General features: G+C 51.7%; 4 protein-coding genes across 5 annotated transcripts; 1 reads left to right on the forward strand and 3 right to left on the reverse strand.

Annotated features, from left to right (window-relative positions):
- Positions 1-126: 126 nt before the first annotated feature.
- On the reverse strand, positions 127-2,890 carry LOC27208440 (polyubiquitin-C). Of its 2 annotated transcripts, XM_039298112.2 has the most exons (3): positions 2,736-2,890; positions 546-2,353; positions 127-317 (listed from the first exon to the last, which is right to left on the reverse strand). In XM_039298112.2, exons 2-3 carry the CDS (start codon positions 2,346-2,348, stop codon positions 288-290), a joined length of 1,833 nt encoding a protein of 610 aa, XP_039154046.1. In that variant the 5' UTR covers positions 2,349-2,353; positions 2,736-2,890; the 3' UTR covers positions 127-287. The 2 variants fall into 2 exon arrangements, with proteins under 2 accessions (XP_039154046.1, XP_016038282.2); XM_016184006.3 differs by having other exon boundaries at positions 127-2,353.
- A 1,336-nt stretch (positions 2,891-4,226) lies between these two features.
- LOC6725272 (DNA topoisomerase 3-beta) lies at positions 4,227-7,677 on the reverse strand. Its single transcript, XM_016172911.3, has 5 exons — positions 7,333-7,677; positions 6,514-7,261; positions 5,163-6,213; positions 4,711-5,104; positions 4,227-4,642 (listed from the first exon to the last, which is right to left on the reverse strand). Exons 1-5 carry the CDS (start codon positions 7,421-7,423, stop codon positions 4,299-4,301), a joined length of 2,628 nt encoding a protein of 875 aa, XP_016038283.1. The 5' UTR covers positions 7,424-7,677; the 3' UTR covers positions 4,227-4,298.
- A 61-nt stretch (positions 7,678-7,738) lies between these two features.
- On the forward strand, positions 7,739-9,262 carry LOC6725273 (tRNA (guanine-N(7)-)-methyltransferase non-catalytic subunit wuho). Its single transcript, XM_016173511.3, has one exon. It carries the CDS (start codon positions 7,846-7,848, stop codon positions 9,115-9,117), a length of 1,272 nt encoding a protein of 423 aa, XP_016038284.1. The 5' UTR covers positions 7,739-7,845; the 3' UTR covers positions 9,118-9,262.
- Positions 9,158-10,932, reverse strand: LOC27208963 (26S proteasome regulatory subunit 10B). Its single transcript, XM_016184494.2, has 5 exons — positions 10,695-10,932; positions 10,519-10,638; positions 9,733-10,453; positions 9,475-9,615; positions 9,158-9,410 (listed from the first exon to the last, which is right to left on the reverse strand). The coding sequence occupies exons 1-5, from the start codon at positions 10,801-10,803 to the stop codon at positions 9,308-9,310; spliced, it is 1,194 nt and encodes a 397-aa protein (XP_016038285.1). The 5' UTR covers positions 10,804-10,932; the 3' UTR covers positions 9,158-9,307.
- Positions 10,933-10,955: the final 23 nt, after the last annotated feature.

Here is a 10,955-nt window from a genome sequence, read left to right on the forward strand (position 1 = left end):
TTACAAATTAAAATATTTATTGTAACTTTTCATAGTTTTCAAAATTTATTCGCATGGGAAAAACTTTATCAAGAATTCCCCACAAAATTAAAACCCCTTGGAAACACATAAAAACTACGCAGCGTATTACATTGAACACACAAATTGAAAATTTTATTTGAATACCAATAAATATTGTGATTGATTATTTTGTGCCTTTTGAATAAACCAACTTACTAAAACTTAGTATGAATTCTTGAGTTGCCTTGTGGCACAACTAACTTCAATTGTTTTATGTGTGAAAAAATCTAGATGGCGCCACCACGCAGACGCAAGACCAAGTGAAGGGTCGACTCCTTCTGGATGTTGTAGTCGGACAGAGTGCGTCCGTCCTCCAGCTGCTTTCCGGCGAAGATCAAACGCTGCTGATCTGGGGGGATTCCCTCCTTGTCCTGGATCTTGGCCTTGACGTTCTCAATGGTATCGGATGGCTCGACCTCCAAGGTGATGGTCTTGCCAGTCAGAGTCTTCACGAAGATCTGCATGCCACCGCGCAGACGCAGGACCAAGTGAAGGGTCGACTCCTTCTGGATGTTGTAGTCGGACAGAGTGCGTCCGTCCTCCAGCTGCTTTCCGGCGAAGATCAAACGCTGCTGATCTGGGGGGATTCCCTCCTTGTCCTGGATCTTGGCCTTGACATTCTCAATGGTATCGGATGGCTCGACCTCCAAGGTGATGGTCTTGCCAGTCAGAGTCTTCACGAAGATCTGCATGCCACCACGCAGACGCAGGACCAAGTGAAGGGTCGACTCCTTCTGGATGTTGTAGTCGGACAGAGTGCGTCCGTCCTCCAGCTGCTTTCCGGCGAAGATCAAACGCTGCTGATCTGGGGGGATTCCCTCCTTGTCCTGGATCTTGGCCTTGACGTTCTCAATGGTATCGGATGGCTCAACCTCCAAGGTGATGGTCTTGCCAGTCAGAGTCTTCACGAAGATCTGCATGCCACCACGCAGACGCAGGACCAAGTGAAGGGTCGACTCCTTCTGGATGTTGTAGTCGGACAGAGTGCGTCCGTCCTCCAGCTGCTTTCCGGCGAAGATCAAACGCTGCTGATCTGGGGGGATTCCCTCCTTGTCCTGGATCTTGGCCTTGACGTTCTCAATGGTATCGGATGGCTCGACCTCCAAGGTGATGGTCTTGCCAGTCAGGGTCTTCACGAAGATCTGCATGCCACCACGCAGACGCAGGACCAAGTGAAGGGTCGACTCCTTCTGGATGTTGTAGTCGGACAGAGTGCGTCCGTCCTCCAGCTGCTTTCCGGCGAAGATCAAACGCTGCTGATCTGGGGGGATTCCCTCCTTGTCCTGGATCTTGGCCTTGACGTTCTCAATGGTATCGGATGGCTCGACCTCCAAGGTGATGGTCTTGCCAGTCAGAGTCTTCACGAAGATCTGCATGCCACCGCGCAGACGCAGGACCAAGTGAAGGGTCGACTCCTTCTGGATGTTGTAGTCGGACAGAGTGCGTCCGTCCTCCAGCTGCTTTCCGGCGAAGATCAAACGCTGCTGATCTGGGGGGATTCCCTCCTTGTCCTGGATCTTGGCCTTGACGTTCTCGATGGTATCGGATGGCTCAACCTCCAAAGTGATGGTCTTGCCAGTCAGAGTCTTCACGAAGATCTGCATGCCACCGCGCAGTCGCAGGACCAAGTGAAGGGTCGACTCCTTCTGGATGTTGTAGTCGGACAGAGTGCGTCCGTCCTCCAGCTGCTTTCCGGCGAAGATCAAACGCTGCTGATCTGGGGGGATTCCCTCCTTGTCCTGGATCTTGGCCTTGACGTTCTCGATGGTATCGGATGGCTCAACCTCCAAAGTGATGGTCTTGCCAGTCAGAGTCTTCACGAAGATCTGCATGCCACCACGCAGACGCAGGACCAAGTGAAGGGTCGACTCCTTCTGGATGTTGTAGTCGGACAGAGTGCGTCCGTCCTCCAGCTGCTTTCCGGCGAAAATCAAACGCTGCTGATCTGGGGGGATTCCCTCCTTGTCCTGGATCTTGGCCTTGACATTCTCAATGGTATCGGATGGCTCGACCTCCAAGGTGATGGTCTTGCCAGTCAGAGTCTTCACGAAGATCTGCATGCCACCACGCAGACGCAGGACCAAGTGAAGGGTCGACTCCTTCTGGATGTTGTAGTCGGACAGAGTGCGTCCGTCCTCCAGCTGCTTTCCGGCGAAGATCAAACGCTGCTGATCTGGGGGGATTCCCTCCTTGTCCTGGATCTTGGCCTTGACGTTCTCGATGGTATCGGATGGCTCAACCTCCAAAGTGATGGTCTTGCCGGTCAGAGTCTTAACGAAAATTTGCATATTGGCTGCGAGTGGAGAAATGGAAAAGGAAAAAAGTTGGCTTTAGTAATGGAAAGTGAAAGGAAAGTGCGCAATTGATTTTCTGCGTAGTGACCCAATTCCCGTGACCCAGAAAAGTATTTTAGCATACACACACAGAAAACTTTATTGGTTTTTCCGTTAATGTTTTCACAGCTTGCATTATTTCGCCATGAAATGGCAAATTTAGTTTTGGTGACTAAGCCCTAACTTCGTTTAAAAAAAAAATCCCCTGGAACTGGGCAAACACACATACACACACACAAATAGATGCATGGAAAGCACCGTTTTTCGTTTGCTGCACTTGCTGCTTCGCCATTTTGAATGCAACTAAGAACAAACATGAAGCACTTGCCAAACTAAACTCACCTTATTTTCTTCTTTCACACAGAAAAGTTAATTTATTTCTTTACTTTTGGTATGCACTTTTTGAAATATTCAAAAACTTGCTTTCTTCACTTGCCCAGACGTCTACTCTCTACAACTTTTTCACAGCTTATGATTCGTTTCACAACCGCGCGCTCGTATTTATAGGCAAGCTGACTGGAAAGTCGCCGCCTGCTCTCTCGCTCACTCTCGGGCGGTAGGTTACTTTGTTTTCGCTCTCTGCCACCTAAAGTGACCGTTTCTTTTGTCTAGTCTATTGGAAATGAGATTTCGCATTGGCAAGAGTATTTAACACATGAAGGCCAATCAATTGGCTAGCTGCAATACGCATAATTGGGCATTGAAAACAAAATGCGTAGTGCATTGGTGCACTGCTTTCATCTCGCTCGCTCTCATGAGCGAGAGAGCGGAGTTATCGATAAGTTGACGTACCCTCTTTCCAACACTAATCTCAGCTGTGGAAGTGCGTGCGTGTGTGTGTGTATTCCAACAGAGGGAGGTGTGTAAATTTGTATGTACATATGCATGTATACGCACAGACATCTTGTGACGTTCTTTGTTTGGCGAGTTAATCGACCTTTATTTTGTTTTGACGCCGCCTGGGAGATTTGTCTTCGCTTTGGTCAACAGCCTTTAGATAAGAGAGCCCCACAATTTTCAATTTCCCCACCAACACACTCGCACATAAGCCAGTGTGCGTACACAGCTATGTACATTTGTATGTGACTAAATGCATCTGTAAAGTTCCTGGAATGGAAGGGGCTGATGAAATCTAATGTATGCTGATGTCAGCAGCTTAACTCTTGATGTAACCACTTAAAATAGTAAACGTTATTAACTTTTTAGGTACAAACTTTAAAGTTATAAGATAATATATACAATTATACAAATAATTGTCATGCTTTTCTTATACTAACAATACAGTGTACATACATACATTCATATATACAAATGTACCCCATGCATAGATATGAAAAAAACATAAATTATGCGAAGTCATGAAAAGTGACTCATAATTTTCACAAAAAAACACCCCTTGAACCCACATCAACCCTTACTCACGAAAATAAATGGTAGTCCCTTTGTGTCCTAAATTAAGCAATTTTCCGACCAGTGAATGTAAGGTTACAAAGAAAATCAAATGTATCTACTCAGTTTTTATTTATTTATGTATAGTTCATACATATGCACAAAATTTTCTTTAATATTTATACTTTAAAAAATCTTAAAACTAAACAAAATAAAGTTTTTCCTATTATAAATTGAATATTTATTTGGAATCGGGAGCTTTTTACTATAGAATAGTTCCAAATTACACGAGATTTCATTAAGTTTGCTTTATATTAGTAAATAAATTAATGTATTTATGGATACAAATATAAGAAATGTTTTATAATTATGGAATTGAAAAAAAAATGCTACCTTAATGTTTATTTATTTTCAAAGCCCCTTGACGACAAAAACAAATGGAAATTTTCTTTATACAATTTTGTTTTTATTGGGTTTTTGTTTAGTTATTGTTCTTCTAAATGCAATTCAGTGTCCTCAAACGAAATACGACGCCAGTTGGCCCATCTTATCCTTGGGCACCCGACCGCCACGCACCCCGCCCCCAGCATTAGGTCCACCGCCAGCCGTAACCAATCCTCCGGGGCCAACAGCCGGCCCGCCCACTCCGCCACCGCCACGACCAGCCTTGCCGCCACGGAAGCCGCCGCCACTGCGAACTGGTCTGGATGCTACCGCCCGATGCTTCTCGACCAAGTGGGAGAAGTCGGCGGAGCAGAAGATGCAGCCGCTCTTCTCCTCGCTGCCGTCCTTGAACTTGCTCTTGTCCGACTTGTAGACCACGTTCACCTGCTGGGCGCCACACTCCTGGCACTTGGCCTCTGCAAAATATAATCAATTGTATTTATAATCGTCACACAAATGACATATTGGGGGGGTAGCAACGCACCTTCCACCGTGATCTTGGTGGCTCCCTTGAAGCAGTTGATGATCACGTCGCAGCGATTGCAGCCCAGCTTCCAGGTGGGCGCCAGCGTACAGTCGAGCACCAGGACGCCGGTGGGGCACTCCACGCAGCTGGAGATGCCCAGCGTGTTCAGCGAGTGCGGGCAGTTGGCGTTCGTGCAGGTGTTGCAGCCCCCCAAGTGGGGCATGTCGCTGAACGGCGGATGGTTGTAACAGTACGGGCAGAACGGATACGATCGCCCCTTGACGCCAGTGGAGAAGACCAGCAGATCGAAGTCATCCAGCGGGCACTTGAACTCGCGATACACCTTCACATTGCCAATGGGCAGGGCGTAGGTCTCATCGCAATGAGAGCAGTGCAATCTCGCCGGTTTGGTCTGTAATTAAACGTTAGCATTACAAGTTGAACGGTGACTGGCAGGCAGATGGACCCACCTGTATGTACTTCATGTAGCGCCTACACTTGCCGCAGCGCGAGTGCGCCTTGCCCGACTCGGCCAGCGGCGAGAAGGAGACCTCGAAGAGTGCGTCCATGTTGTCGATGTTCTTCACAAAGTACATAAACTTCAGCTTGAAAATCTTGATGGCGTGTCGCAGCACGTCCTGAAAGTTAGCCGATCCCTGGGCAATCAGCGTCAGCATGCGCTCCACCTCCGTTCGCATGGTGGGCAGCACCAGTTCCGGATCGATCTTCTGATAGCCGTGCACCAGCACAATGCCCAGCGTCGTTGGCATCAGCTTGCGACCGTTCTCAATGTGCACATAGTTGCGCTGGCAGATGTTGTTGATGTGCACCGGTATGGAGGCATCCGTCCCGATGCCGTGCTCCTCCATCAGTGTGATCAGCTCCGATTCGGTGAGATAATCCGGCGGCCCCGTCTGGCTTTCGATAAGTCGCACATCGTTGATGGCCACCTCAGTGCCCTGAACGAACGGCGGCTGCGGTTCGTCCTTGCCGAAGGCCGACCACGTCATCACCTTGGTGAAACCGGCATCGATCAGCACACTGGCCGTGCAACTGAATGTCTCCATGCCAACGCGCAGCTTGGCCGTCGTCACGCGGTACTTGAGATCCCTCGACACCGTGCCCATGAAGTGCCGGCAGATGAACTCGTAGACACGCCAGGTGTCGCGATCGAAGTCACTGCGGTTGCCCAGTTTCATTGGCGTGATGGGTGGATGGTCGCCGGCATCCTTGCCCTTTCGCGGCGTCTGAATGTCGCCCAGAATGGATCTCGCCTCCTCGCCGAAGTCCGCCGATGGCTTCAGCACGTGCAGCACGGCCGGCAGATCGAAGTTAGTCGGATACTGATTGGTCTCCGTTCGCGGATAGCTGATGTAGCCCTGCGTGTACAGGCGCTCAGCTATCTGCATCGCCTGGAACGGTCCGATGCCCAGCCCGGAGCTGCAGATACGCATCAGTTCGACGGTGTTCAGTGCCTGTGGTTTGCTCTTGAAGGCCTCCTTGCTGGCCACGCTCTCCACACTGAAAGGAGAATCCATTCTTGGTGAGCTTTCTTAATATTCTAGGGATCAGCAGCATTTTGTTTGTTTGCATTCGTTATGAACACAACAAGAAATTATGCTAATTCGGCATGATTGCTTCTCTGGCAGATACATAGATGATGTAGTCACCAGATTTGGAAAGAATGGCGTAATGGGGGAAAAAAAAAGAGTCGGCTATCTTTCGAGTGACCAAAAAGTGGGTATAAACAAACGGAAAAGTGACGAAAGCATGCTTATTTATAGACTAGTCGTAGTGACAGCAGCCATGATTAGGTCTTACGTGGCCTTCTTGTGCTCCTTGACGCGATTCAGCAGCATGATGGCAATGTCCTTCTTGAAGACCCGACCGCGCGCCCATTCCAGCGTGACTTCCGGCTGGCCGGCGAGGAGCTGCAGATGCCAGAAGCTCTCCGGCTTAAAGGTCTGAATGTCGTCGTGACGCTTCACGCAGAAACCAAGCGTGGGCGTCTGGCAGGGACCGTAGGAGATCAGCGAGGAGTCCAGGTCGCCGTAGCGATCCTGAAAGAACTTCGTTTGAAAGCGGGTAAAGGCGCAGCCAATGCGCAGGTCCAATTCCTGCCGGGCGTCCACCGACTTGGCTTCGTTCTCGTTGGGATGCCCCAACGTCTCCATGGCTTTCTTGATGTCCTTCTCCGTGATGGCCGAGAAGTGGGCACGGTATGTCACCTGATCGCTGTACACATTGTTGATGACTTGCTTCACGGCGTCCATCACCTCGAAGCAGATGTTCTCGCCCTCCTTGTCGCAATCCAGCCAGAGCACCAGATAGTCACAGCCGCGCGCCTCGTTGGCCAGAAATTTGCGCATGTTCTGCTTGGGATTCGTTTCCTTCTTTTCGGTGGCACAGCCGAAGAGCTGAATGGGATCGACCTTGTCCCAGCAGTTGTACTTTTTGTTGAAGTCCAGCGACATGACATGACCGCACACGGACGTCATCCGGAAGTGGACGCTGCCCTCGTTCCGAAAGTTGCCCGTCCACTCGTGCGTTGAGCAGCCGTTGCCGGTGCCTGGAGAGGATTACATACAGTTCCGGTTGCTTGCTGAGTTTGGGAGTTTGTGTTGATCTACTGGCACTTACCCCGCTTGGCCGTGCAGCGTCCGTTCGAGAGAATTCCCGCCAGCGAGGCCGCCAGCGAGGGCTTCTCGGCCACCATCAGCACGCTCTTCATGGCCCAAATCCAAGTCCCGCAATCGAATGGACTATATAAGTGATGTTAAGTTTTTCGCAGCGCTTCCTTCTGCCCACTCGTTCACTCGCATGGGATTCGCCGGTTTGGTGCTGCACACACACTCACACAAACGCACACGCACAGCATAAACACACACGAACACGGGGTAATGGATGAATTGGATGTGCTCGCTATATATCCGTATAATCCCCTCTATTTAACCAATTTCACGGGCATTATTTTCCAGCCAACAATACGGTCCTACTGTCGTTGGCAGCAACAGGGTCACACTGCATTCGAACGAATTCAGCAACTGGTCATACCGCAGCGTGCAGCCCTGGTGAGCAGAGCTTATCGCTCGCCGATATCAGTAGTCAGTAGTTGTGCAAACCTATCGGTGGCTATCGAATCGAGTCGCAAAAATGTGCACAACAATTTCGTTCGCGGAACCCGAAATCGTGCTCGGCCATGGCCGCAGGGTGCTCTTCGTGAACCCCAACGACCTGCAGATATTCAAGGAGATCGAGCTGCCGCCCGACCTTGGCCTAAAAGGCCATGCATCCCAGTCGCAGGAATCGTGTCCAGCAGCCGCATCCACAGCCACATCCGCTGGCCAGGCACCGGTTGGCAAGGAGCAACAGCTTGCCAAGCAGCCGGAGGAGGGCGGAACCTCTGACAGCGCCACCGCCTCCGGTTTGGGATGTGCCACTAGCACATCAGTGCAGAATGTGGCCTACTCGCCAGACGGACAGCTGCTGGCCGTGACCACCAGTGGGGCACAGAAGGCTCTCCTGCTCTATCGTTCACGGCCGGAGAACGCCCGCCTGCTCTCCACCCGCCCACTGTCCCGGGCGTCCAGTGCCCTGCGCTTCTGCAGCGACAGCAGCTCCGTTCTGGTCACGGACAAGACTGGCGATTGCTATCAGTACGACTGCGTTGAGGTGGAGGCTCCGCCGCGTCTGCTGTTGGGCCACTTGAGCGTGGTGTACGACATCCTGTGGTCGGAGGACCAGCAGCACATCATCACCTGCGATCGGGATGATAAGATACGCGTGACCAACTATCCCGCCACCTTTGACATCCACAGCTATTGCCTGGGCCACAGGGAGTTCGTCTCGGGCCTGGCACTGCTCACGGAGCAGCACATCGCCTCCGCTTCGGGGGACAAGACGCTGCGCGTGTGGAACTACATCCAGGGCAAAGAGCTGCTGCAGCACGAGCTACCGGCACCGGCGGTTCGTTTATTGGTGCGCCAGCTGGAGCCGGAGAAAGTCTTCCAGGCGGCGGTGCTCTTCTACGAGCACGTGGACGCCCTGGGATTGTATCGCCTGGAGCGCAGCTCCGATGACACCTGGAGCGTGACGGCCACACAACTGGTGTGCGCCGAGGCGGGCTCGTGGAGCATTAGCAACTTTACTTTAACCAGCGACCGGATCTACATCACCGGCGCAGAGAACGAACGCTTAAGCCTGCGCGTCTACGACATCGCAACTGGCCAGCCGGCGAGCAGCGGCGTGCCCGAGGGCTGGCTGAAGATGGTGCTAGACGGACTGGGCGCCAACGAGGAGGGCGCACCGCCATTCATTCCCGAGGACTTGTCCGTTTGGTTTAAGAAGCGCTTCGACAACGTCAGCGACTATTTGGAGCGCAAGAAGCGGCGCATCGAGGAGCAGCAGCAGCAGAAGTGCGGCTAATCCCCGGGCGCCCACGAACCCAAAGGAAATTACATGAACCTAATCTTTACATAGCATTTAATTAGCATATGGAGAAGAAGCAACGGACTTTGTGTGACAGGCCCGTTGTGGGCATAATATATATATATCTGTATATGTGTGTAAATGGTGAATGGTTATCTCTACGGGGGGCGGTGGCGAGCACTGGCTCCTAGACGGGCTTGTAGTCCAGCTTGCTCTCCAGCTTCTTGTTGTCCGACACCTTGCGCACCGCCTTCATGAAGTCCTCCTGGATGACGTACTCCCGCTCGGCACTGAAGTTGCAAGAATAGTTTCATTTTAGGGCGCTTATCAAGCAGGAGGAAATTCAGCACTTACCGAATGGCAAAGAGACCCGCCTCCGTGCAGACATTGCGCAGATCAGCGCCATTGAAGTTGTCCGACAGCTTGACAATGGCCTCGTAGTCGATTTCGCCGTGCTTGGCGATCTTCAGGGCATGAATCTTGAGGATTTCCAACCTAAAAGGAGTTGGAGTTTTACCATCAGTATGACTAAGTATCTAATCTGAGAAATCCCTATTCATATTTCACCAAGAAGACATCAAAGATAAGAGCCAAAGTGGGAAAGTAGCTTACCTAGCCTGCTCGTTGGGCAGCGGAATCTCGATCTTCCTGTCCAAGCGTCCCGGACGCAGCAGGGCAGGATCGAGGGTGTCCGGTCGATTGGTGGCCATGATCATCTTGACCTGGCCGAGCGAATCGAAGCCGTCCATCTGGTTGAGCAGCTCCATCAGGGTGCGCTGGATCTCGCGATCGGCAGAGGTGCCCTCGGAGAAGCGCCGACCACCGATGGCGTCGATCTCGTCCATGAAAATGATGCAGGGCTGATGGTCGCGGGCATAGTTGAACATCTCGCGAATGAGACGCGCACTCTCGCCAATATACTTGTCCACAATCGCCGAGGACACGACCTTGAGGAAGTTGGCGTCCAGCTGGGAGGCCACTGCACGGGCCAGCAGGGTCTTGCCGGTGCCAGGGGGTCCGTACAACAGACAACCCTTCGGCGGAGTGATGCCGACGCGCAGGAAGAGCTCCGGATTCAGCAGGGGCAGCTCGATCACCTCGCGCAGCTCGCGAATTTGGTCGGTGAGGCCGCCGATGGCCGAGTAGGTGACATCGCCGGGATCCTCGTGCGACATATTGTACACCAGTGGGTCCACCTCGCGCGGCAAGTAGCGCATAATGGTCAGTGTGGTCATGTCGAGGGCCACACGAGTTCCGGACTTCAGCTTGGCTTTGTCCAGCTGTCGGCGGCAGCCGACCACGTAGCGCGGTCCATTTGTGGCCTTCACAATGACTGTGTAGGGCAAGAAAGTAGTTAGAATAGAGGCAATCTTAGACAGAGTATGGGAGAGTTCTCACATTTATCCTCGGTCAGCTGCTTCAGCACCTCGCCAACGATCTGTCCCACGCTCTGCAGGGCCTTTAGATCGTTCTCCGACTTGTCGTACAACTTGGTCAGCTCCTTGATCTCCTCGCGCTCTGAAAATAGCCAGGTTAATAAGCATTTGCTGGCGGAGATCAGCGGATGGACGCACTTTCTTTGAGGCGTCCCTCGATTTCCTTGTGCTCCAGCAACTTCTTTCGGTACTCGGATAAGGCTTTCACCCGCAGATTGTCGGGCAGCGGTGTGGCGGTCACGGTCATCTTGCTCGAGGATTTACGCTGTACTTTCGGCTGTGCAACGCTTAAAATAAATTAAATGCGGAAAAAATAGTGAGTTGCAACTTTTGTCGCAATGCAGTGTGCCCGTAACGTGGCACGCAATAAATGTACACATACTTCGGTATATTTCCATT

The sequence above is a fragment of the Drosophila simulans genome, chromosome X (genome assembly GCF_016746395.2).
Source record: "Drosophila simulans strain w501 chromosome X, Prin_Dsim_3.1, whole genome shotgun sequence".
In the NCBI taxonomy this organism is placed as follows: Eukaryota; Metazoa; Arthropoda; class Insecta; order Diptera; family Drosophilidae; genus Drosophila; species Drosophila simulans.

Excerpts from the sequence above, each read along its gene's own strand:
- LOC27208963 (XM_016184494.2), bottom strand. The coding sequence starts at position 10,803 with ATGACCGTGACCGCCACACCGCTGCCCGACAATCTGCGGGTGAAAGCC. Across the intron at positions 10,454-10,518 it reads GCAGCTGACCGAGGATAAAT|TCATTGTGAAGGCCACAAAT; the intron begins GTGAGAACTCTC and ends TGCCCTACACAG. Across the intron at positions 9,616-9,732 it reads CTGCCCAACGAGCAGGCTAG|GTTGGAAATCCTCAAGATTC; the intron begins GTAAGCTACTTT and ends AACTCCTTTTAG.
- LOC6725273 (XM_016173511.3), top strand. The coding sequence starts at position 7,846 with ATGTGCACAACAATTTCGTTCGCGGAACCCGAAATCGTGCTCGGCCAT.
- LOC27208440 (XM_016184006.3), bottom strand. The coding sequence starts at position 2,348 with ATGCAAATTTTCGTTAAGACTCTGACCGGCAAGACCATCACTTTGGAG.
- LOC6725272 (XM_016172911.3), bottom strand. The coding sequence starts at position 7,423 with ATGAAGAGCGTGCTGATGGTGGCCGAGAAGCCCTCGCTGGCGGCCTCG. Across the intron at positions 5,105-5,162 it reads GCTACATGAAGTACATACAG|ACCAAACCGGCGAGATTGCA; the intron begins GTGGGTCCATCT and ends GTTTAATTACAG. Across the intron at positions 4,643-4,710 it reads CACCAAGATCACGGTGGAAG|AGGCCAAGTGCCAGGAGTGT; the intron begins GTGCGTTGCTAC and ends TATATTTTGCAG.